This window comes from Neovison vison, chromosome 8, assembly GCF_020171115.1.
Source record: "Neovison vison isolate M4711 chromosome 8, ASM_NN_V1, whole genome shotgun sequence".
Taxonomy (NCBI): Eukaryota; Metazoa; Chordata; class Mammalia; order Carnivora; family Mustelidae; genus Neogale; species Neogale vison.
In genome coordinates, this window is record NC_058098.1 from 3,146,150 (window position 1) to 3,169,056 (window position 22,907).

A 22,907-nucleotide genomic window follows, 5' to 3' on the forward strand; every position below is an offset into this window, starting at 1 on the left:
TTTTCTGTATAATTTTTTTAAGATTTTATTTTTTTTAAAGTAAGCTCCATACCCAGCATGGAGCCCAGTGTGGGGCTCGAACTCATGACCCTGAGATCAAGACATGAACTGAGATTATGAGTAGGACCCTTAACCGACTGAGCCATCGAGGCACCCCACGGGTATACAGATTTTACTTTTTTTTTCAAATGATACTTTTTGAAAATAATTGTTTGTAGCATTTATCAATATTCAACAAAGGCTCCAACGTGCCAGATTCTATCTTAGGTGTGTGAGCAGGATCCGCAAAACTCCATCCCCAGGGAGCAGATGAGTGTGTGTGTGTGTGTGTGTGTGCGCCCGCGCACATGCACATTGGGTAGGGACTGTGGGTGGGATATTGCATTGGGGAGTGAACTCGGTTGTTGGGAAAGGTCTCACTGAGAGAGGTCAGGAGAAAGAAGTAAAATGGATATTTTTCTTTTAAAAAATGCAAATGAAAGAGCAAAAAACATGAACTAGGAAACCAGTCCTGAGTGTTTTTAGCAATCTTGCCTATCTCAAGGGATGCAGCATTTCCAAATGATCTGCAATAATGGGTTCCAGTGCTTTCTTCACACACGGGGATTGGCAGCATGTGAAATCCCGTGTGGAGCCCGATATAAAAATCTTCACTATTCCAGAACTCCAGATGTTGTATGAAAAGCTCAGGTCTAGCTTCTCACCCCAGCGGCAAGCCTGCCCTCCAGGGGATGCCAGGCAATGGCAGCAGACATTCTGGGCTCTCACGCCTGGGAGGTGCCCCCGGCATCTCATGTCTCGTGGGCAGAGGGCAGGGTTGCTGCCCAACATCCTGCAGAGCTCCGGGCCGCCGACCCTGACCCCGCGACCATGAACTCCCCTTTCCCGGTCAGTAGTGCGGACCTGAGAGACTTCTCTGCCATGTAAGCACGGAGTCCTTCTCTCCCCGGTGCCTCGGCATCCCTGTCTGTAAGGCAGACATCACGTGCAAACCCCGGCAGTTCCAGACGAAAGCACGCACGAGACCGTTCCAAGCACAGCGTTCGGCTCAAAACAGTAAAAGGACACGTGAGCTCACAAGTCCGTTACTCAATGATTCTCTATCAGGACGGGGGACGCCTCCGTCTGGTTTGAGTGATCTTGGAGAGCGACGTGTATCCTGGGGGCTACGGAGAATTCCCTCAGCGGAGCTGAGCCGGGGACTCGGGGTCGGGGATGTGGCATCTCGGGCCGTCCAGGTGCAGTACGTTCTCCCGGGTGAACGTGGGCCGGTGGTTGTTGCCTTCTTGCACGTTCACGTGAACCGTGGCCATAGACGTCAAGGGAGGTTCTCCCAAATCCTTCGCTCCAACAAGCAGCGTAAACCACGGAGCAGTCTAGATGGGAAGGACAAGAACGGTCCAGCCCGCACTACAGCAAAGGGAGGTATTAATGAAGTAATAATGCATTATCACAAATTCAATAGCAACGCCAGCCACAGAGGGTTTTCCACTATAAACATAAATCTTAAGTCCAGGCTCCAAGATCAAGAACACATCTCATTTTTTCAAAATCACAAATTCCACATAACCTTATAATCTAAGCACCCTGACAGCTGCATTTCTCCGCTAATCGGGTCAGTCTGGAAGCCGCTTTCTTTCAGTGATGGCGTTTGAGAAATAAGGAAGTAAAGGACTTGAGAGTTTGGAGTATTTTCTTCATCCAAATCAACTGTTAACATCTTGAAGATAGGTTGACCTGGAAAGAATTGTTTTAATGTTTACTATTGACCAAAAGCAGCCTGACAAACCAATGGAATGATGATTCCTTGCTAAATGACATTGAGACATTCCCCAGAATGGGTTAAATATTTAAATATAAAATCAAACTGTGGATATGCTATAAAAAATAAAGAGGGATATTCAGATAGTCAAAAGAACTTTCTCTTTTTTAAAAGATTTTGTTTATTTACTTGAGAGAGAGAGAGAGAGAGAGAGTGCACACAGAGGGAGAGGGAGAAGCAGACCCCTGCTGAGCAGGGAGCCCAACATGGGACTCAGACCCAGTTCCCTGGGATCAGGACCTAAGCCAAAAGCAGATGCTTCCCCAACTGAGCCACCCAGGCACCCCTAAGTAGTCACAAGAACTTTCTAATCATGATTGCAAATGCAGAAGATGTAAAGGAGAGCATTGACAGAACACATATATTTTTAAGTCTGTGCCAAAAAGAACTATGTAGACAGAATTTTAAAAGAAATGATAAACCAGGAAAACATATTTAAAATATATATGGCAGACATAAACACTTTTAATACCGAACGAGAAGGTTAAAATCAAGAAGAAAAATGACAAGCACACAAACAGAAATGGACAAAGAAAGGAGCGTGTATCTGTTCGATACACAGAAGCGGATAAACGTGCGAGCATTTAATGACCAAAGACGAGCCCTGGGCCAGGGGCCCTCAGATGTTGCCGGCGGGTGAGGAAAGCGGAACCTTAAACTGTGTGCAGTCAGAAACAGCCACTCGGCTCCTGTAAATTATGACCAGTGAATAATGCTTCAGGGGACACAGATTCAGCTCCAAGATGTTCACTGAAGCATATTTCGTGAAGATAACAAAAAGTGAAAATAGTGCATCAATGTCTAACAACAGGAGATTAGTTAAAAAACCTTAAGCACATTCATGAAATAAAATATTACATAATCAGATGCTGAGGGGGTACACAGTTAGCTTACACACAGTAAATTTGCCCTTTTAGAAAAGAAAATTCATAACTATACAAGTATGAAAAAACACCCGCACATTTGTAAGTATTTCATATATATTCATATACATTTTGCACTATGATAAAGATGAAAAATGCATAATTAATTACATCTAAAATCGGAGAATATATACACGTAGATAAATATATAGTGTGTGTACACACACACACATAAAATTCAAAGAAAAATACTGAAAGAATATGAACTAAAACATGGATGGTACTTACCTCTAATTGGAAGTATTAAATATGCTTTCTAGTTCTGTCTTAATTTCTTGGAATTTTTCCAAATTTTCTGAAGCCTCTTTTGTGAAATAAATAATGCTTTTCTGTTATGAAAGTAGATGCACATTCTAGTGAGACTGGTTTGGATTTAAAGACTCACAGACTCTGCTGCTCAGAAACTTGAGATGTCATCTCATTGCCATTTTCCAGGAGAGAAGTTTACAGAGCTGTCCAGGAAGGCACCGTTCCACTCTGCCTTTCTCCCTCAGTGCATCTGACTTATTTGAGACCGGCCTTCACATACCAGCTCTTGCAACAGACACAATTTCCATCTCATTTTATTGCCAATACAAAACGACGCTTACAGACCTCCAAGCATTCTGCTCAAAACCAGAGCCTGCCACCTTCGGGATGTGAACATGTGAACAGTAACATTTCTCCCAAAAGACAAGGAGGATCGGGCACCACACCAGCATTGACACAGGGGGACCGGAGAGGACCATCGGGAGAGGAAGCCCTCACGTCCGGTCTCACGCACCTGCCATGTGGTTCTCCTTCACACTGATGTTGAATTCCTTCTCAGGAAACTGGGGTGCGTGATCATTCACATCTCGGATCCTAATGTTGAAAACCAAGGAATTATCCAAGAGCTTTCCTGTAAAGCGATCCACGACGTCAAAGTAAACCTGAGAAGCAGAGAGCGGAGTTGATGTTGTGGGATCGTTTACTTGATGGCCCGGTACGTGTTAATGTCCTCACATGTTCTGCGTCCTCTCCTGCATGAGCTGCAAAGTTTCTGGGGCCAGAGACCTCATTGTTGTCCTTCACCACATGACCCGGGGACGGAGCACAGTGCTGGCACGGATGAGGCGCTCAGGAAATATTAGTTGTGATCAGGTTCTAATCTCAGTCTTTCTACCCAGGTAAACATAACCACCTTGTTCAGGAGCCTGTTTCTGCTGTTGGTGCCATCGTGAGAAATACAGACACTGACCAATACTGCGGAGACGCCGTGGCAAGCAGACATTAGAACTTCTGGGAGAAGGGAACTGGAAGTCACCAGCCCAGCTGTTGACATATGGTGGGTTCTGGAGTGGTTAGTGATGTCACTTCTGGGCTTGAAGAAGGAGGGTCCAGTTGTCTCAAACATGTCTCGAGAAGTCTTTCCTCTCAAAAGGTCTCAAAGCTACACTATGGGCTTCTCACTTTGGTTTCTTACGAACTTTAAAAAAAAAAAAAAGAGCAAATTGGGACGCCTGGGTGGCTCAGTCGGTTAGGTATCAGACTCTTGATTTCGGCTCAGGTCACTATCTCAAGGTCAAGGCACCCAGCCCTGTGTGGGGCTCGTGCACAGCTGGGAGTCTGCTTGGGGTTCTGTCTCTCTCTGCCCCTCCTGTCTCTGTGTCTCTTTGTCTCTCTCTCTAAAATAAATAAATCGTTTTAAAAGGAGCAAGTTAGACTCAAACAGAAAGAAGGAAATAATAAAGATGAACACAAGATATCAGTAAGATTCAGAAGAGCAAAACAAAGTCAACACAACCAGAAGCTGGTTGCCTTCCCATATACAGTTTGGTATCAGCTTGTTGAGATCGATGCAAAGGTCTGCTAGTCTTTCAATTAGTCTAGAGAACTTATAGATAAATTTGGGAAGAATTATGCCTTTATTACTCAATCTTTCAATCCATAAATACAGTCTGTTTTTTCATTCAACTAGGTCTTCCTTGGTTTCTTTCATTTGTGTTTTATAGCTTTGAGTAAACAGATCCTACACAGATTTTAGATTTAGGTCTAAGCACTTCATTTGTTTTGGTGATATTATAAATGATACTGTTTTTAAAACATTGACTTCCAATTATTTGTCACTGGTATATACAAATACAATTGATTTTTATATATTAACTTTATTTCCTGGGACCTTGCTAAAATTGATTTTCAAATGTTAAAAATAGGCAAAGGATTTGAACAAATATCTTTTTTTCCAAAGATATACAGATGGCAAATAATTCCTCATTCCTTTGGCGGTTTCTTACAAAACAAAACATCCTCTAACCGTGCAAACCAGCAATCATGTTCCTTGATATTTATGCAAAAGCATTGAAAAATTACGACCACACAAAAACCCGCACACAGATGTATAAAGTGGCTTTATGCATAATCATCAAACACGGAGGCAACCGAGATGTCCTTCACTTGGTGACTGGACAAGCTGCCGAGCGTCCAGATGGTGGAGCATTATCCTGCACTAACAGGACCTGCGGGACTCTTCAGTGCACCCTGCTAAGTGAGGGAAGCCGGTCTGAGCAGGCTGTATACACCCCGTGTGACTCCAACCATGTCACATCCTGGACAAGGCAAAATAGGGAGACAGCAAAAGGAGCAGGGTTGCCGGGGGCGCAGGAAAGAGGGGTGGATGGATAATGGAGAGGCTGGGGGAACTGTTAGGGCAGTGAAAATACTCTGTGTTGTACTATAAGGGTGTATACGTGTCATATACAATTTGTCCAAATGCATAGCGTGGGCGGCACCGGAAGTGAGCCCTAATGGGAGTGTATCGTATTGGCTCAAACGCTGTCGTAAACGTACAGCAGCGATGCGCCACGTTAGTGAGAAGGGGACCTGTGGGGTGGGGCAGGGGGGAGCAGGTGCTCTGTACTCTCCACGCTCCTCTTCCGTCAACCTAAAACAGCTCTAAAAAGAAAGTATTAATTTTAAAAAGTCCCTACTTATAAATAAAAAGTGGGCAACCATATGTATGATTTATTTTTGTTTTTCTAAATAAGGAACACCTCGCAAATTTGCCTGCCATCCTTCCAAGGGGCGATGGTAATCTTCTCTGGACCATTCCAGTTCTAGTCTACATGCCACCGAAGTGAGCGCCATATATATATATTTTCCAAAAAATGATTTATCTATTTATTTGAGAGAGAGAGAGCCAGGCAGGGAGAGGCAAAGGGAGAAGGAGAAATGTCTCAAGTAGATGCCCCACTGAGCGCGGAGCCCGCTGCAGGGCTCCATCCCAGGACCCCGAGATCACGACCTGAGCCAAAATCAGGAGTCAGACTCTTAACCCACTGAGCCACCCGGTATATATAACAGATGTTACGTATTATATATTGGGACCCTCCGTAACTGTTATATGTTGTCACCACAATATATGTATTATATATTACATATATTATGTACATTATATATTACATGTGTTATGCACATTATATATCGTACATACACATAATATAATATAAATACATAATAATATATACATAATATATGTGATATGTGATAGAACACACATAATACATGTGGTTTACATGCTAAAGGCAATCTGATGCGACTTGCCGCTGAGTCTCTGCTGCTCTCGGATGAACAGTGGTTTTATTTGTAGAAAGGTGAAAAGATTGTGGGGGGTCAGCGCGGAGGCCGGAGTTCAGAGTCCCAGAAAAAGGAATGAGCCGGAGGGACGTCGTGCGTGTGGAGTCGTTCTCCAGCGGAGGATGGTCTGCTCTGGGAACGGTCCTTCCTCGAGGGCTGTGTGCTAGGGGACACGGAGCAAGCACGGGGTTTATTCTGGGGAAGCGGCTTCAGCGAGGCCCGGGACCGAGTTCCTCCGCCAACCCCTTCCTCCCTTCCTTGTAGAAGCCCCAGAGGGAGGCATTGTTGGCGCCCTACTGCGTGCCACGGGGAGGTTCCATGGCTGTCCACACTTTGCACAGCCCAGATTCAAGTCCAAGTAGCTGTGGATTTGGCTGCATCAAGTCCGCAGCCACCCAGAGCCCAGAGCAGGCAGCTTCAGGTACCGGGGTTCTCGGGCCCCGCCAGCCTCAGCCTGCCCCTTTCCCCAGAGCCCACGGGGTCTCTGCCGCACCGACCTCCCTGGCCTCTTTCCTGCAGACTTGTCGGCTTCCCCTCATCAGCCTCCACCATGGTGGTCCCCACAGCTCTCCTGCAACAGTGGCCGGGGCCCCAGGCTCTCTGCGGTTAGCTGTCTCCTGTCCCCTCAAGACCACTGAACTGGTCTGTTCCAGGAAATGCAACATACATTTTTAAATTTCTGTGCAAGCAAATTGGCTTCTTGCACACCATCTCCGCAGGCTCCTGTATAATTTATGGCCGCGCTGGCAACTCGGCTCCAGAATCACGCGGACTTCTGGCTCTGACACGGTGCCAACTGCAAGGCTTCCACTTAAAAATAAGCGCCGCCTGTTCGTTTTGTGTTTATTATCTTATATTCCATTTATGATCCTAAAAGCCACATCGGAGACCGTCAGCTCTCTGGGACGCCTGGGAGGCCCAAGTGCTGTTTATTCTTTGACAAGACGCTAAGAATTTCCAGGGACTCAGAATTGCAGCGGGGAAAGGAAAGGTCATGGATGTCGTCTGCACTTGGAAAGGGTTTCAGCCTTTTGTTACAGACTTAAGATTTACATCCTGGGATGACACACTGCAGTGTGGTGGCGTTGGTGACGGGGGGCGGGGGCGTACGACCACCAGTACGACAGGGCGGATCAGGTGCTCTTGGCCACAGACGAGCACACAGGAGAAAAGGCAAACACACTAGACGAGGCCCCTTGTACGCGTCGGAGCAAGGAGGCGGCAAGGAGTGTGTCGGCGTGAAGCGCCGCTGGGGATCTCGAGGAATATGGAAGACTTAGCTGCGTGTGTTTGTGTCCGAAGAAACTGAGCATGTTCTGATATAAACGGGTGAGATCGTGCCCAGCGACTCAGACGCGCCCCCCTCCGGCCGCGTCGCATCTTGCAGCCGTGCTCGGAGGCCGGCGCGGCGTTCTCACAGGCATACGGAATTATCAAGAAGTGAGCCCCTCCCCGCCCCACCCCCACCTCCCAGACACAAGCTTTTTGTGTTTTGGCTCATTCTCGTGCCCCAGGAGCACAGCAGTGCTACTGGGAAGGCCCTTTTGCCCACCCTTGGGCCGACTTCGCTTCTAATACACGCTGGCTTTACGCACGACCGAGAGCCGGTAGCAAGCATCCTTCTGCAGAGGCAGGTGGCTGAGCTGGAGGGCCCGGCCTGGGCGGTGTCTCCGTGACCCCGGCTTAGCCCACTCTTCGCCGCCGGCAACTCTGCTCATCAGCCTGTTTCTGTCTTCCTCACGAGTCTGATCGTGCTGGGAATCCAGTCATTAGAAGGAAGATCTGGGTCAGTTCCCATACCTCATCCCAGCGTCCAGAACTTTAAAAGAACGTTGCAAAATCAGCCTGTCGGCCCATCCGTGCTGCAAAGCTGCCACGGCATCATGGGCAGGCTCCCGTGACATGGCCCATGGGCGGCTTAACTAAGGCCTGCCGAATATACCGGTCCTGCCGCAGGTTTACCATAAGCCCAAGCTGAGAATGTATCAGATGTCAGGTACCTTGAAAGACTGCGTGATCTCCCGGTCGACAGGGCAGTGAACGTACACTAGATTGTACTAGAAACAGCTGCAAGGGAAAAAACAGTGGGAGAAAAGAGGATGAGAATAAACCACAAGGCACACCAAATATGAAGGCCGGGACTCAGGCATCTGGTAAGCCCCAAGCCTCGAAATCGCTCACCTGAGGGTTTATCTGAAGGAAACAGAGAGACGTGCAAAGAGGCAGGCGTGAGGTTTGTCACAGTGAGCCAGTGGGAAGAATGCACATGTCCCTCCCTAGGGAAGAATCCCAGCGCAGTAGCCCCTCCACGGGGCAGGGCCCCCAGCCGTCAGGACTTAACACACTCTGCCCCAGAAAGGGGGCTGTCTCACGGGTAAACCAGAAGGACACGTTGCAGAACAGTATGCATAGAGCAATCCCGTCTTGTCGAGGTGGACTCCCCTCGGTGCGACTCTAGAGAACTCTCTGGAAGGGGTTAACAGGAGTGAATCTTTAGGGAGAGGGGGACCACTTGTGCGGCTAACACGGAGAAAGGGCTTAGAATGAGCCAGCGGACTCTATGCCTTTCGTGCCCTCGCCTGTTTAATCCTCAAAACAGCCCCACAAGGTAGGCCTCTCGTTGACCGCACCGCACGGTGAGAAAGAGCGAGGAGGTGGGGCCGCCGCAGCAGGGGTGTGGGGCGCCTGCGGTATGAGCCCACAGCGTCCCCTCAACTCTTGGGAGTGGAGAGTCTGAACCATTGAGTCTTGAAACATTCTTTTTTTTTTTTTTATAGCAGGCATCTACTATTTTTATAAATGCTGCAAAAATATGAGTTATTTTAATTTCTTTCTCCAGAAATCGTAGGATGTCAGTGCTGTCGGGACCGAGTCACTCAGCGTGTAATTCACGGGTCCGTAGGGTCAGGCGTGCCATGGCAAGAAGGACATGGGCCACGTGCAAATATTCTGGCATCCCAAGTTGGTCACATGATGGCTTCGACCTCAGAGGGAGGGAGACAGCAGGGAGCGGGGGGACCGTGGGAAACTCAAGCCCCATCCCGTCGTTGCCGTGTGGAACGTACGCTCCCTGTGGGCAGACCTTCTGACTGTCAGAAAGCCTCTAGAAGTACAGAATTTCTAGTACCATCTTCCTACCAGTTCCATGTCATTGTGGTAAAACACACACAACATGGTGTTTTCCACCTTCGTCATCCTGAAGCGCGCGGTCGGACGGGACCAAGCGCACTCATGCTGTACCGCGGCCGGAGCTCTCGTCATCGTACCAAACGCACGCTCTGTCCCCCTCACGCGGTAAACCCCCATCACCTCCTCCCCACCGGCCCTGGCAGTCACGGCTTTTTGCTTTCTCTTTAGTTGTTTTTCAAATCTCCCTTTTCCCACCACCTCCCAGTCTCTGGTAACGGCGGACTCCTTATTCTTAAATAATACATCGGCGTGGGCCAAAGAAAGCCGGCCAGCAGGCTGGAGGGAAGCAGCCCTGGTCCCACGGGACGGATGTGTTAGCGCACGCTCACATGCGGGGACCTGCCCGAAGCGCCCCGGCCGGGGTGGGGGGTAGAGCGGGTTCTCGAAGCCAGTGCGGCCCTCCTCTGCCCACTGCACTCCCCGGCCTCCCTCACACGTAGCTCTTCAACACTCGTTCCTCCTGACAAGGGGAGGCGTGCCTACAGAGGGGGCGGGGGGCCCTCCTCACCTCCCCAGCAAGTTTGGGAAAGGGTCTTTGATCTTCCTCCCCCAGCTCCACGGTGGTGATAAGCCGTCTTCTCTTGGATGGTGGCTCTCGCCCTAAAATTACAGTGACGACCGTGAGGATGACGGCGAGGTGATGTGACAAGCACAGACAGGCGTCCTCACGGCCGCCTCCAATGCTTAGAAATTTAAAATGCCAGTTCTCTTGACAACCGTGGAGGCGTTTCTAGACGGTGGGCCACCCCTTGATTTTACACGGATCCTGGGATCATATTAGAGATCACATTTAAAATCATTGCCTGCCGTGTGCCGGCGCCTGCCCAATGGCAGACACGCCCTCAGCCGCTGAATGGACGAGCACGGCCCTCCCTCCTACTGCCCTCTGTCTTTCCAAAATAGTCACTGGGGACGTCTCCGTTCAGGGGTGATGGGCCTTCAACGTCGCTTCGTCGACTACTCTCCCTTTCAACAGGGAGAGACTCAAACTCAGACGTTGCGCTCAGAGACTGTCAGGTGAGGGACCACAGGGTTTAACCAACTACTCACTGCAAGCAAAGTTGCTTTAATTTTAATTTAAAATTAAATTTTAGGGGCGCCTGGGTGGCTCAGTGGTTAAGCCGCTGCCTTCGGCTCAGGTCATGATCTCAGGGTCCTGGGATCAAGCCCCGCATCGGGCGCTCTGCTCAGCAGGGAGCCTGCTTCCTCCTCTCTCTCTGCCTGCCTCTCTGCCTGCTTGTGATCTCTCTCTGTCAAATAAATAAATAAAATCTTTAAAAAATAAAATAAAATAAAATTACATTTTAATCTACATATTAATTTTTATCTACAAACATGTGAGCCTTTTCAAAAATTGTAGTTGACTCTTGAAACAATGCGGGGCTGGGGCACCACTGCCCCCAGGGGTACCCAAAAATCATCATAGAAACTTTGACTCTCCCCAAACTTAACTAACAGCCTACTGTTGACCTGAAGCCTTATCGATAACACGAGCGGTCGATTGGCACATGCTCTGTACGTTTGTGTATTATATACCGTATTCTTAGCATGACGTCAGCCACAAAAAAGACAACGTCGTTAAGAAAGTTCATAAGGATAGAAAATACATTCACGCACTAGCCCTGTCCTATAATAAATCAGCATATGAGTGGACCACGCACTTCAAACCCATGTTGTTCAAAGGTCAACTGTATTTAATTAGAAAATGAGTTGCTGGTAAGAATGACAGGAAGGAACTATTCGTAAGGTGGCCTGAGCTCCTAACAAACATGGTTGCCCCCCTGGGCTGTCCAAAGTCCACACACTGGACGATGTCAATCCCATATATTTTAACCCCGTAAAGAGGAAAACAGTGGGGAGGAAGCTCTGGGCCAGTGCCGTGCGGCTGGTGTCTGATGTTCGCAGATTCTTCATATTCTAGGAGACATAAAAGCATCCACTACAACTCTCTAGCAGTCCCTCAAGATTCCAAAAGGTCACATCTGGTTACTAATTTATTTTCTGCAAACTGAACATTGACCAGGAAATAAAAACCTTGAAACTGCGATCAAATCTCTGAGTCAAGTGTGATCTCACTTAGTTTATGAAGACGGTGACTTCCAAACCCCACCTTTGTTCCATCCGTAAGATCATCCTCTTCCTGTTGGAGGCTGTTGACGCTGTTGACCTTAAAAATACAAATGGCATGAATTAGTAGGGGATATACTTATCAGACTCATGTAGAAACTGCCTGAAGACACAAAATCTTCTCCAATGAGAAAAGAGAGAGAGAAAAAAAAAAAAACCTTAATGGATAAATATAATTTCTTGCTCTTGACATCGCAGGTCACACTTACTGCTTTTCCTGAGCATCTGCAGGAGAACTAACCAAAAGAATTCTCACAGAGTCTGGCCGACATCAGGGACACCTAACACCATAGCACACAGCCTCAACTGTATGCAGCACAGGGGGAGAGCAGACTGTGCCGACGGTGAGCACGGTGAACTTACGGCAAGTGCGGAATAGCACCGGGCGTTAACTGGTGGAGAGAGGCAACTGGGCCTTTTTTTTCCCCATTTCCTCTTTAATTTTTCCTTATTTTTAGATTTTATCGTATCATAATCAATAAAACAATAAAACTCAGTACTTTTCACTTATATGGTGATCTACATCGAGAATTATTTATTATTTACGTCTCAACACGCCCCAGGACAGCCGCACGGGCACGGCGACACTGTGGGAATAGAGACAGGCAGTGCAGAGTGTGTCACAAGGACACGCAAGGAGCTTGCGCGGGTGTGTTGACGCCTGCGGCTCTCGTCCGCCCATTTCACTACGGGGGTAGCCTTTCAGCACCCGGACAGGGGACAGTTCCTTGATTCACCCCCCCCCCCAGGGGCTGGTTGTCTGGATTACTTGTTCTTTGTTTTCGCTTAAACAGAAATGCCGCCGTCACAAACATCCCCGCGCAGAGAGGAAATTTCTGGGGAGCAGCAGGTTTCTGAGTGGGGTCCGCCGGGGGGCCTGACGCCACCAGAGTCCGCAAGGCCACTCGCTTGCCTCCTTACACCAGCGTCTTGTGCTGATTTTCCTCTATGACATCTGCACGGATGGGACAGATGGCTGGGGCCTCAGCCCCGAGGGAGGCAGCAGCGCCAGAGCCGCCGGCATCCCTGCGTCCTCATCCCCACGCAGGTGCAGGAAGAAGGGAAGGAAAAGCCTGTTGCGTTTAGGAATGAAGTAATGGGTGACCTGACTCGATTGCTGACGTCCCCTGAGAACCGATGAAGCAGTAAAGGCCACCAGCGTTACTGTCCTGTGCCGCCAGGATGCGCGTCTGCAGGACTCTGCGGGACTAGGTGAGACGTACACGCGAAAGCCCAGGCGGCCCCTCGGGGCAGAATCTCAGCGGAAGCAGGGGTTGCTGGCTGGAGTCGCCAGCTGAATGGCCCACGTTTTTATGGGACAGCATTTTCCTTGAAAGACTGACTGCCAGACTGTGTCGCGCAGGATTGGGCACTTGCAGATGGTACTTTGACGGTACACGAGTGAGCCTATCGCTTCACGAGGGACTGTGGGGGAAGTCATGTTGCCAGTCACAAAAGGGAAGCATTCCAGTCAAAATTTAGAATGTTGGAAAACTTACGTCTGCTACCATGGGCTTGACTGCTTCCCAGAACTTCCAGATGTTTCTGGTGATATTCATGGAGATATTAATGAGTGATTTTCTGATTTTGTGCAATGAAACCTGTCAACACTTGGAAGATCTGCGCAACTCCACGAGCCGGGAGTTTCCTACTGATTAACGCACGAGGTTCCGACGTCCTGCACGGGGAAGGATCATCCAAAACGCAAGACAGACAGGCCGCTGGTTTTGAGGTAACAGAGCACGGAAGGTTTATGAAGATGTGTTCAGATTGTTCCAACACGCCACTTGTGAAGCTTTGGTGTATTATCAAAGAAGGATATGCACAGGTATCTGCTCAAGGTCATTCAAATACGCCTCCCTTTCCGTACGCATACATGTGTGAGACCAGAATTTCTTCACGTCCTTTAACTAAATGACACTTACAACAGACTGAGAGCAGACTCGGAGAGCGGAATCCGGCCTTCCTCTTTTAGAACAAGAGATTTGCGAGAATATAAGACAGTGCCACTCTTCACGCGAAACAGAATTTCTTTAAAAATATGGTTATTTCTCATAAAAGCATGTGGCATCCACTCACATGTACTGGGTTCAGTATTATCTTTAACAAACTGAGAAAAACTTACAATGTCCCAGTCTTAATTTCTGATAACTCGTAGTAAATATATCCCACGCCAGCAGGAGCTCTTTGGGCTCCCAGTGATGTGATGTGTGTGAAGGTGTCCTGAGAGCAAACACTTGGACCCCAGCTACTCTAGGACCAGGCCTCAGTCTCTGGGACAGGGTGAGGGACCCCCATTGGTCCTGGTCATTTTGCACCCATAAGGGTCCGTCCTTGCTGTAGGGCACACGGTGCCCGATGGACTGGGCACAGTCCATCCATTTCTTTACACAGAAAATGAACACACATACCTCATGTGTCCTTCCCTTGTGGCCCGTCACCCTCCTGGTGGGGGGTGGACATCACCAGCTAGTCCTGTTTCATAAACGTCAAGGACGGTGAGGGTATTTGTTTCCTGCTACGGGCTACATCTCTATTCACTTAAAGGAAAAGAATTTTTAAAGTCTTGGAGTTCCAAAATCTCAAACATCGATTTATTCAGACATTGAATGCTTTTTGATTCGTGTCAGTGGTTTTAAATAAAGGGTCTAACCAGGTATGTGATTTTAAAATGGAGAAAATTGCAGTTTTTGCAAAAGAATGAAGAAAGTCATTCCGTTTCCAGCACAGATCTATTCCCCCAGGTGAGCCCAGCCCACTAACAAGGAATATATCAAGGTTTCTCATTGCTGGCCTCAGTTTCCCCTTCTGTAAACGAGGCCTTCAAGGGCCCTTTCCACACGCAAGCTTCTGTGTTTTCACTCTGCCAGCGCCTGAATAGCTCAGCCAACAGCCACACGAGAGTGCGGGTTCCGAGCTTTGCACACCTGACGCTCTGTTGTGTTTCACGTTTCCCCTCCACGCACGTCTTGCAAATCAGGCAATCGCGTCTGGCTGTTGCAAGAAGACCAGTGAAAGGTTATATATGCCGAAATGACTTTGTAAGTATGCTTATTATATTTCCCATCCCTGCCAAGTTTAGGTAGTTGGTCCAAAGAGGATGCCATCCAAACGGTGTAGTAAAGTTTCTGTAAAGTGAGGGGAGAAAATTTCCTCGCGGCTGGACGTCTCTGACGGCAGGGTCCCCCTTATGTTACGGGCCAGGCGGGCATCTGGTTGCAAGGGTCACGCACACATCATCTGACAGGCGGTGCTAGGCGTGGGGACATGGGACCAGGACAGTCTAGGCTGCCCTAGTCGAGTAGCCAAGACGTCGTTGGAGAGAAATAACCCAGGTCCAGGAGGGCTTTGTGTCTGCAGCAGATGCTAAGGAACTACAAGGCCCATATGGAAATAATTCTGTCCTGAAAATATTTCATTTTTTATTGCAAATTTGCATTCAAGGAGGATTTTTTGAAACAGAGTTATAATTGGTGTTTGCCATTGTATTCGCTGTAAGGTGTGCAACATCGTGATTTGATATGTGTATCGAATTGCAAAATGATCAACCATAATAAGTCTACTTAACATCTGTCAATACACAGAGTTACAGATTTAGTTTTCTTGTGATGAGAACTTTAAAGATCTACTCTCCCAGCAACGTCCAAGTATGCAGTGTGGTACGATGAGCAAGGACACCACGCTGTGCGTTTCCGGTGTTCCAAGCTATCCAGTGTGTGGCTCTCGGCCACGGCAGCCCTAGGAGGTTAATCAACTGCCCAGGTATGTTCTCTATACAGAAGCTCAGGTGATCTTTGAAAGTGCGGACCTCATCATGTCTCTGGGTCCCCAGGGCTCTCAGGACAGAGCCAGCCGGCTCCGTCCCTGCCGAGTGCCCGGCTCCATGCCCTCCCCCACCCCCGGCCACACCATCTCTCACCTTCTGCACCCCACTAACTGTTGTTCTTGGATGGGCGTTTCATAAATTAACCAGGCAGAACATCGGTGCTGACAGTTTTTTAAAAATAAGTCGATTTAGAATTTCCCAGGTTAAAAAATAGCAACGGCGACAAAAGAGACTTTGCTCACTGTCCGATTTCATGGTCTCAAATCCTCCCTCCTCTCTGATCTTGGAAGCCTGCCGCAGCCCAGAGCAGAGGACTCAGAAATCCTCAGGACCAGAAATTGCCCTACGAGCAGGGCAGGAGTCCCCTTCCACGGCCTGTCACCGAATCTGGATCCAAGATGAAAACCTGCAGGGAAGCCACAACTTTGTCACTTGCTCTATGTCCCCCGGACGACAAAGAGGTGGGGTCTCAGAGGAAAACCATTGTAGATAGAAGAGCGCTCCAGCAGGATGGGGCCCGGTGCTAAATGTGGAGCTCAGAGGAGGCTCAGTGGGCACCCGTTCTGGATGTCAGAGGCGGTTGTAAGGCAGCTCTGTGGCCAACAAAAGGAGCGGGAAGGAATGGGATCTTTAGAGCCATTTCAGCAAGAGACCGAGCACCCACCGGGCAGAAAGGGCTTTGCCCTGTTGAGGGCCCAGGACGGGGATTGCTGGAAACACCTGATTCCTGACTCCAGAGCTGTTGTCCTCTGTCTCGATTCCGTGGAATCGGTCTAAAGCTGCTTTCACCAAACGCTGAAATGACCACCCCCCGTCCACTCCCCACTGCGGGCCCCCCCTCAGCACACCCTCAGACACGAGTCTGCCTGGCTGGGCTCTGCTAATACAACAGGGAAGAGGAAACGACCCGCGTGTTCTGACAAGCACCATTTAGGGGCAAGGGCAGGAGCAAGGGAACTAGGGGGACAGGCTTTGAGTATTAAAAGGGACTATTGACAGGACTGGACAAGGCTGGGAGATAAAGTGAGAGTATTGCCTGCCTGAGGACTTTCGCAACTGGAAATGCCAAAGGGGACCGAGAAAACTCTCCCAATGCCAAGCAAGACTGCCAAGCATGGCCCTCGCATCAAAAGCAGAACCCCACGGGAGCATGTGGGTCACACACAGGGTGCCCCCACTTGGTTTACTGTCCCATCCCCTGCATCCGACCCAGAGCCATAAACAGGCGCAGCGTGGGCACCAGAGGTATGTCGCCAAACCAGAAGGACACCGACATTCGGACACGCAGACCAAGCCCCCCTCAGTCCACCAGCAGGGGTGGACTGGCCGGGTTCAGATGCTAAGCGCCCGGCCCAGACCGACAGCTGGCCCTGGGCCAGCCACTTCGGGAGACCTGGACACAATAGCCTTGAGCCTGCCCCTCCCTCCGTGGAAAGCTGTGGCACTGGTAGCCTGTCAAGTGCAGGTCACGGTAAGTCCCCAGGGTGCGCCCAAACGCAGCAAGCCCACACATGTCCTGACCTTGATTCCCCCATTCATCCTTCTGAGCCGTGGCCAAGGGCAGGGGCAGGGGGTCCATCCCCCGACCCTCGGTTTGCTCAGATCGTCTCAGTCTTATGTGAGGTGTGCACAGAAGTACCCTCAGAGGTATGGCTCAACACAAACCTAGATAAAAATGGCGTGTGCTGTATGAACCAGTGGAGGACGAGTCCCCTTAGCCCAGCCCCAGCGTGGCCCCAAACAGGTTGCGATCCCAGACCTCTCCTCCGTATATGTGCAGGAGCCCCACTGCCCATGGCCCACTACGTGGGGATCCCGGGCACCCCACCTGCCCACCTCGCAGGGCATGGCCAGGGCACCCTTTCTGGTCCCTCCCTCAGGCCGTCACCCCAGCAGGGGCGCAGCCAACAGGAGCTGTGCGTTTAGTCATGGGCCTTCCTGCCTGTGGGCCCCAGCCTGGGTCCTGGCACCTGCCCCAGCTCACCCCCAGCAGCAGCAGCAGCCCTGGAACCAGGGACAGTGAGTTGTGGCCCCTGGAGCCCATGTTCACATGGGGAGGCACACAGATGACCACAAGTCCCCCCACCATGGCCGGTGTCCCCCACAGCCAGGCTTCTCATCACCGATCACTTCCTTCCCAGCCCAGGTCTCCTGTCCCTGGCACCCTGGTCTCCTCTCTCCTGTCCTCTGTCCCCAGCCGCACTTGCGTTTATCAGAGCCGGGGGGGCTGGGCTGAGGCTTCAGGTTTGACCTCACGGTGACGGGTGCCGAGTTCCCAGGAAGGGTATGGCGAGGAATGAAGCCTGACCCACCTCTCATGCACACGCGCGGGCTGGAACCCGACCCCGGCGGGTCACCCCAGCCTGCGGAATGTGACACCAGCCCCTGTTCTTGCTTTGTGTGTCTTTCATTCCAGCTCTCAAGGCCCCATAATCTCTGTCTGAAGGAGGATGTTTTAATGACTTTCTAATAACCCCTATGCTTTGAAAGGAGAGCAGTGGGAAAGGACTCCAAGAAAGAAGGACTTGATCAAGGAAAGAAACCCAAACATTTTCACTTTCCAGAACACCAGCGACCTTTATCCCAACCATGGGATAACAGTTGTGCTCAGGGCTCTCAGATTTCTACCCAAATCTCTGCCCAGTTTGGCTGACTCTGTCCTTGTGACTTTAGGATTGAAGGAGGATGGAGAGATGGGGAGAGACACCCTACGGGTGGGGACCTCTGTGTGCCAAACTGGGGGTCTGTGCACTAGAATATCAGGAAAAAGGACTCTACGCAACCGACACTTAAAGTGGCAATGATTGACTTTAATACAAAATCGGAGACCGTTAGTCTGACCCCCTGGACGTCAGAGCCTGTCACCACACCACCTTGTTTCACAGCGGAGAGTTCTTGGGCAAGTGGAGAGGGAAGCCTTCCTTCCTGGCCGTCCACGGCTCTGTGAGATGCCCCTGAGTGTTGTCATTTGAGGAGTTCATCATCGTAATCCGAATCAGTAGCTTATTATTGGAAAGAGTAACAAATGTAATTTTAAGGTCTCTATTTTTCATGCCCAAATAGAAGTGGAATAATAATGATCTATTGGACAACTTCATGCCTGTTTTCAAACTGGGTATTTCTATTCCATGGCGGTCTACGGAAAGTTTGATCAAGTTAGCATCGTTAATCTGGGCTTTACAGATTAGATGAGCTAACCCCTGTGGAATGTTGTGGAGGGAAAGGAAGATGCAGAGAGGGCAGCCGTCCCGGGGCCGTGCTGGGGAGAAGGACAGTGCATCGCCTCCGGAGACGGGAGGGGCTGGGGATGCGAGTGGGGGGCTCTACTTCTACATTTCTTGCAGCTGAAAGAACTTGGTCTTTTCATGATTAGAAACAGCCCCATTTTCAACATCCTCAAACGCTGAAAAGTAACAGAGCAAGATGTCGGCTTCCCCGAAGGCCGCCTCTGGCTGGGGCGGAGTGGTGCTGGGCTCCATCTGCCGCGGGGCATGGCTCAGGGGAGGGTGAACCAGAAGGCGCCCACCTTCCCCTTGGGTCCTGAGCCTCTGTGACTGCGGAGTCTAGTGACACGCACTGATACCTCGCAGCCACAAGGTGGCAGCTCCCAGACACTCGGGACCTGCGGACGGAACGCAGGTGCAGGTACTGGAAAGGGAGGGAAGCAGCGCTAAGGACAGGGACTCACAGCCTCACCTGGCCCAACCGCCTCCCCCTCCCGGGATTCCCTATCACAACACGCACACTGGGAGTGCTGCCGAGGACTGACTTTGTCAGGCATCCTCCAGGACAGGGCAGGTTCCTGCTCACGCCAGGCACCCGCTCAGGGTCGATTTTCAGGGTGAAGGCAGCTTGAACGCGCTGCTTCTCCATCTCGGCAGGGAGAAGCACACGGCACAGAAGGTTCCTACTGGCCCAGGGATCGGTGAGTAGGACCTTAACTGAAGACGAGGAAGCGTCCCATGCAGGATGCTCTAAGATGAGACCCAGCAATTAAGACCAGATGCTTCAGGACCCACAGGCCATGGTGGAACGGGTCCCGTCACCCCCTCCCGCAGCTGGCCCTCTGCCACCGCGGCCGTGGACGTGAGGGGTCCTGGGACTGGGGGTCGGCTGCTTTCTGTTCCTCTGACTTGCAGGAGCTGCCCTGCCCTACCCCCCAAACACACACTGGGGAAGAATGGGAAACTTTCTTTCCATTTCGGGAAGTTGGATTTTTCCAGGGTAATGAGTGGGAGTGACTGCCAGGCTGGGTGCCTGGAGCCTCATTCTGGCTCTGCCTGGACAGTGGTCTGGCGGACCGGCCCACACAAGGAGTTGGGTGCCAGGGTGGACAGCAGGGCCTGAAAAGGGCCCAATGCTGCCTCCGTCCGGCAGGCCGGGAGACAGAGCTTCCCATGCTGGTCAAGTACACGTCAAAGGGGTCGTGGTGGTGTGACCCCTCTTCCCGCCTCCCCGCGGGGCAGACGCAGGTGTGGCACCTGGACACCTTCTGCACAAGGGTGCACCAACCTTGGTGAAAGTGTGCGCAGCCTGTGAGACGGGAGACACAGGTCCACCCTCTCCTCTGGTGGAGCTGGAGGAAGGAGAGCCCAGGGAAGGGAGACGTGGAGGAGGCCTCGTCTCTGCGCTGGGGCAGGTGAGAGGCCAAGCCCCCACTGCTCACCCAGGAGCCACTGTAGATGGGACCGGCTTCCGTAGCCAAGGGACCTCGGGGAAATGCCCATGAGGGAAGGGAGGGATTCAAATGGCAGGCTTGGAAACTCAGATGCCAGAAAAATTAAACGGCTCCTGGTCGGGCCTCCCCCTGGATAGACTTGTCCATGTCTGCCCACTCCTATAAACTGTACCTTCCCCCCAAGGGATTCTGAATTCAAGGTCCTGTTTCTTCAAAGTCACAAGAAAAGTTTAATTTCTCAGAATAGTCTCAAGCAGAGTTAAGGAGCAAAACAGATCAGAAGCCCCAGGGCAGGGCTGTGTCCTCCGTCCTGGCCCTGCCAGACAGAAAAACCACCGCTCCTCGGAGGAAATGCAGGACAAGGCCTCAGGAGGGCTAGAGAGGGAGCAAAGGCAGGTGTGGACAGGAGGGAGCAGGTGCCTGGAGCAGGTGCCTGGAGCAGGAGGCGGGCAGGTGGCGGGGGGCAAGGCAGAGAACAAGCTGTGAGCGCTGCCGTCTATACAGCGAGCGTGTGGACGTTCACTGTACAAGTCTTCCAACTTCTCTGGATGTTTGAAAATTTTTATAACATGATGTTGATGGGGAAAAGTCGGAAAGTGACTCTGACTGCAGCACTGAAAACCCCAAGTTATTATGAAGTGCACCCTGAGCCTCATGTCTCCTGGCGTGCCTCTAACCCCTGGACCCCAACACCTGACCTGTGTGAGGGCTGAAGGGTGGGTCTCCCGGGACCATAAAACCGCTCCTCACTCGTCTTTCCTGATTTGCTTTAAGAGACCATCGTGTCTGCCCCTCATTGCTGCTGGGGTAGCCACGCGGGCGAGGAGAAAGTGTGGCCCTTGTCTTTTAGTCTTTTGTCAGCCTCCAAGGCCTGCCCAGAACATTGCCTTGGAGAAATTTTAGCCTCTTGGCCCTACTTACCCCACCGGTAGATGTAGGTGAGCACATGTGGGTTAACACGGCCGAGCATAACCGACTGGAGGGTTTCTCGCGTTCTGCAGGTGTATTTTATACTAAGTACGTTAGCAGTGGAAGCACTGAGCTCTTTTCTCAGTTATTTGTGTATACGAATGTTGTGATGCTTCTTCAGTTTGAGGCTACTTAGTCTACCCTGTCATGTCAAAACTGTCCCAAGCAGGGAAGAACACGCAACTTGAGTTCGAGCATCTTCAGCGGAACCCGGTGGAGCGTCCTTCTCTTACTGTGTCAGACCTACAGGGAGGAAGCATTTCACTCCAGGGTCAGGCAAGTGAGCCACTTGGGACCACAGCCTGTCCCTCTCCGCACTGTAGGAGGGCGGTGTCCCTTGAGACTGGAGTTTGCAGGAAAAGCTCGGTGGCAGGCAGGGGCGATCCTCCTCGACGTGGCCAGCGTGATGGAGGGGGCGAAGGGCCAGCGGAGGACACGGCGAGAGTGTCACCCCTGAGCCCCGCAGCTGTAGCGTCTGCTGGGAGAGCAGGGGCTCGGGGGGCCTGTCCTAAGAAACCTGAGCTCCTCGGCGCTCACCTGCCCCACAGATGAGCAGAGGCCATAAACGAGGCCGCGGAGGGTCTGTCCTTGAGCCAAGAGCTCGCCGAGGGCCCGTAAGCCCTGGAGAAGCGGACACAGGCGAGCAGGAGACCTCGCTAGTGTGGCCGCCGCGGGGACGAGGCCAGCCCGGACACGCGGTCACAGCAGTGGCGTCAGACTTGCACAATTCTAAGTGCCGCGAACAAGGCAGGTTTCTCAAACGTGAACCACCGAGGAGCTTGCTGGGTCGCAGACTTTTATTCTACAGGGGAGGTAAAATTTGACCTTTACTGCCATAGACCATAATCTGACTTCTACCCTTTTAGGTTCCTGACTGAGACCCTATAAGTAAAGGCAGGTTCATGGGAGGAAAAACAAACACAAGTTAAACAACACGTACGCCTCCTGCATGCGTGGGAGACACCCCAGGAAGCCCGAGAACTCCCTGAAGTGGCTCTCGCCGCCTCCTGAGATACCACCTGCCCCTAAAGACGAAAGGTGTTCATTTGTTTCTTAAATCCCACATAGGGGAAGGGAAGGAAAAATAAAATGAGCTGAAAACTGAGAGGGAGGCAACCACAGGGATGCTGAGTTCTAGGGCACAGAGTTGCTGGAGGGGAGGTAGGCGGCGGGGACAAGGCCGCTGGCGGGTGGGCACAAAGGAGGGCAGGGGATGGAGCGAGCACTGGGTGTTACAAGCAAATGACAAATCACTAAATTCTACCCCGTGAGGTTACCGGGAAAAGCTCAATAAATGGGTGTGGCTGTTTTGGAGATTTAAGTCCAGGCTGTAATGAGGTAAGAGTCCATAAGCATTTCTAGGGTCCTCTTCCCGGTACAGAGAGGGAGACCCACCCCAACCCATGGGGATCTCCCCGGTGCGACCCTTACACTCGCCTTTTGGAGCCTTTCCCGTGGCTGTGCTGTCCCTTCAAAATATTTTGGGGCGGCAAACTCCGCTCTCCTGCTTCTCTTAGGGTCCCTTTTGGCTGGTGCTGAGAGTTAAGTCGATGTAAGACAGATCGACAGGAGAAAAAAGCAGACCAATTGTGGAGTCCCGTTCTGCAAGATGCGGGGCCTTGAGAAGGAATGAGCCCCCGGAGAAGCGGTGGGAGTCATGAGCTTTGCTGATGGGCTGAACAAGGAGAGGCAGTTTTAGAAAACGTCCTCGGCTGTGTGGGGAGACCGAGGAACACAAGAGCCCTTCAACAAAACCTGCGCAGAATTCTCGGTCTCCAC

General features: G+C 51.0%; 1 protein-coding gene and 1 non-coding gene across 2 annotated transcripts in view; both read right to left on the reverse strand.

Moving 5' to 3' along the window:
• CDH26 (cadherin 26) overlaps positions 1–19,354 on the reverse strand; it is a 31,608-nt gene extending 12,254 nt beyond the window's left edge. The window contains 11 exon segments of the mRNA XM_044262574.1: positions 1,248–1,376; positions 1,571–1,737; positions 3,509–3,656; positions 8,340–8,396; positions 8,521–8,532; positions 10,037–10,128; positions 10,409–10,538; positions 11,639–11,733; positions 12,202–12,242; positions 19,065–19,129; positions 19,292–19,354. Of these exon segments, the coding sequence (XP_044118509.1) occupies positions 1,248–1,376; positions 1,571–1,737; positions 3,509–3,656; positions 8,340–8,396; positions 8,521–8,532; positions 10,037–10,128; positions 10,409–10,538; positions 11,639–11,733; positions 12,202–12,242; positions 19,065–19,129; positions 19,292–19,354 (999 nt within the window).
• Positions 5,742–5,845, reverse strand: LOC122916656. Its single transcript, XR_006386277.1, has one exon. It is a non-coding gene; the product is annotated as a U6 spliceosomal RNA (small nuclear RNA).
• Positions 19,355–22,907: the final 3,553 nt, after the last annotated feature.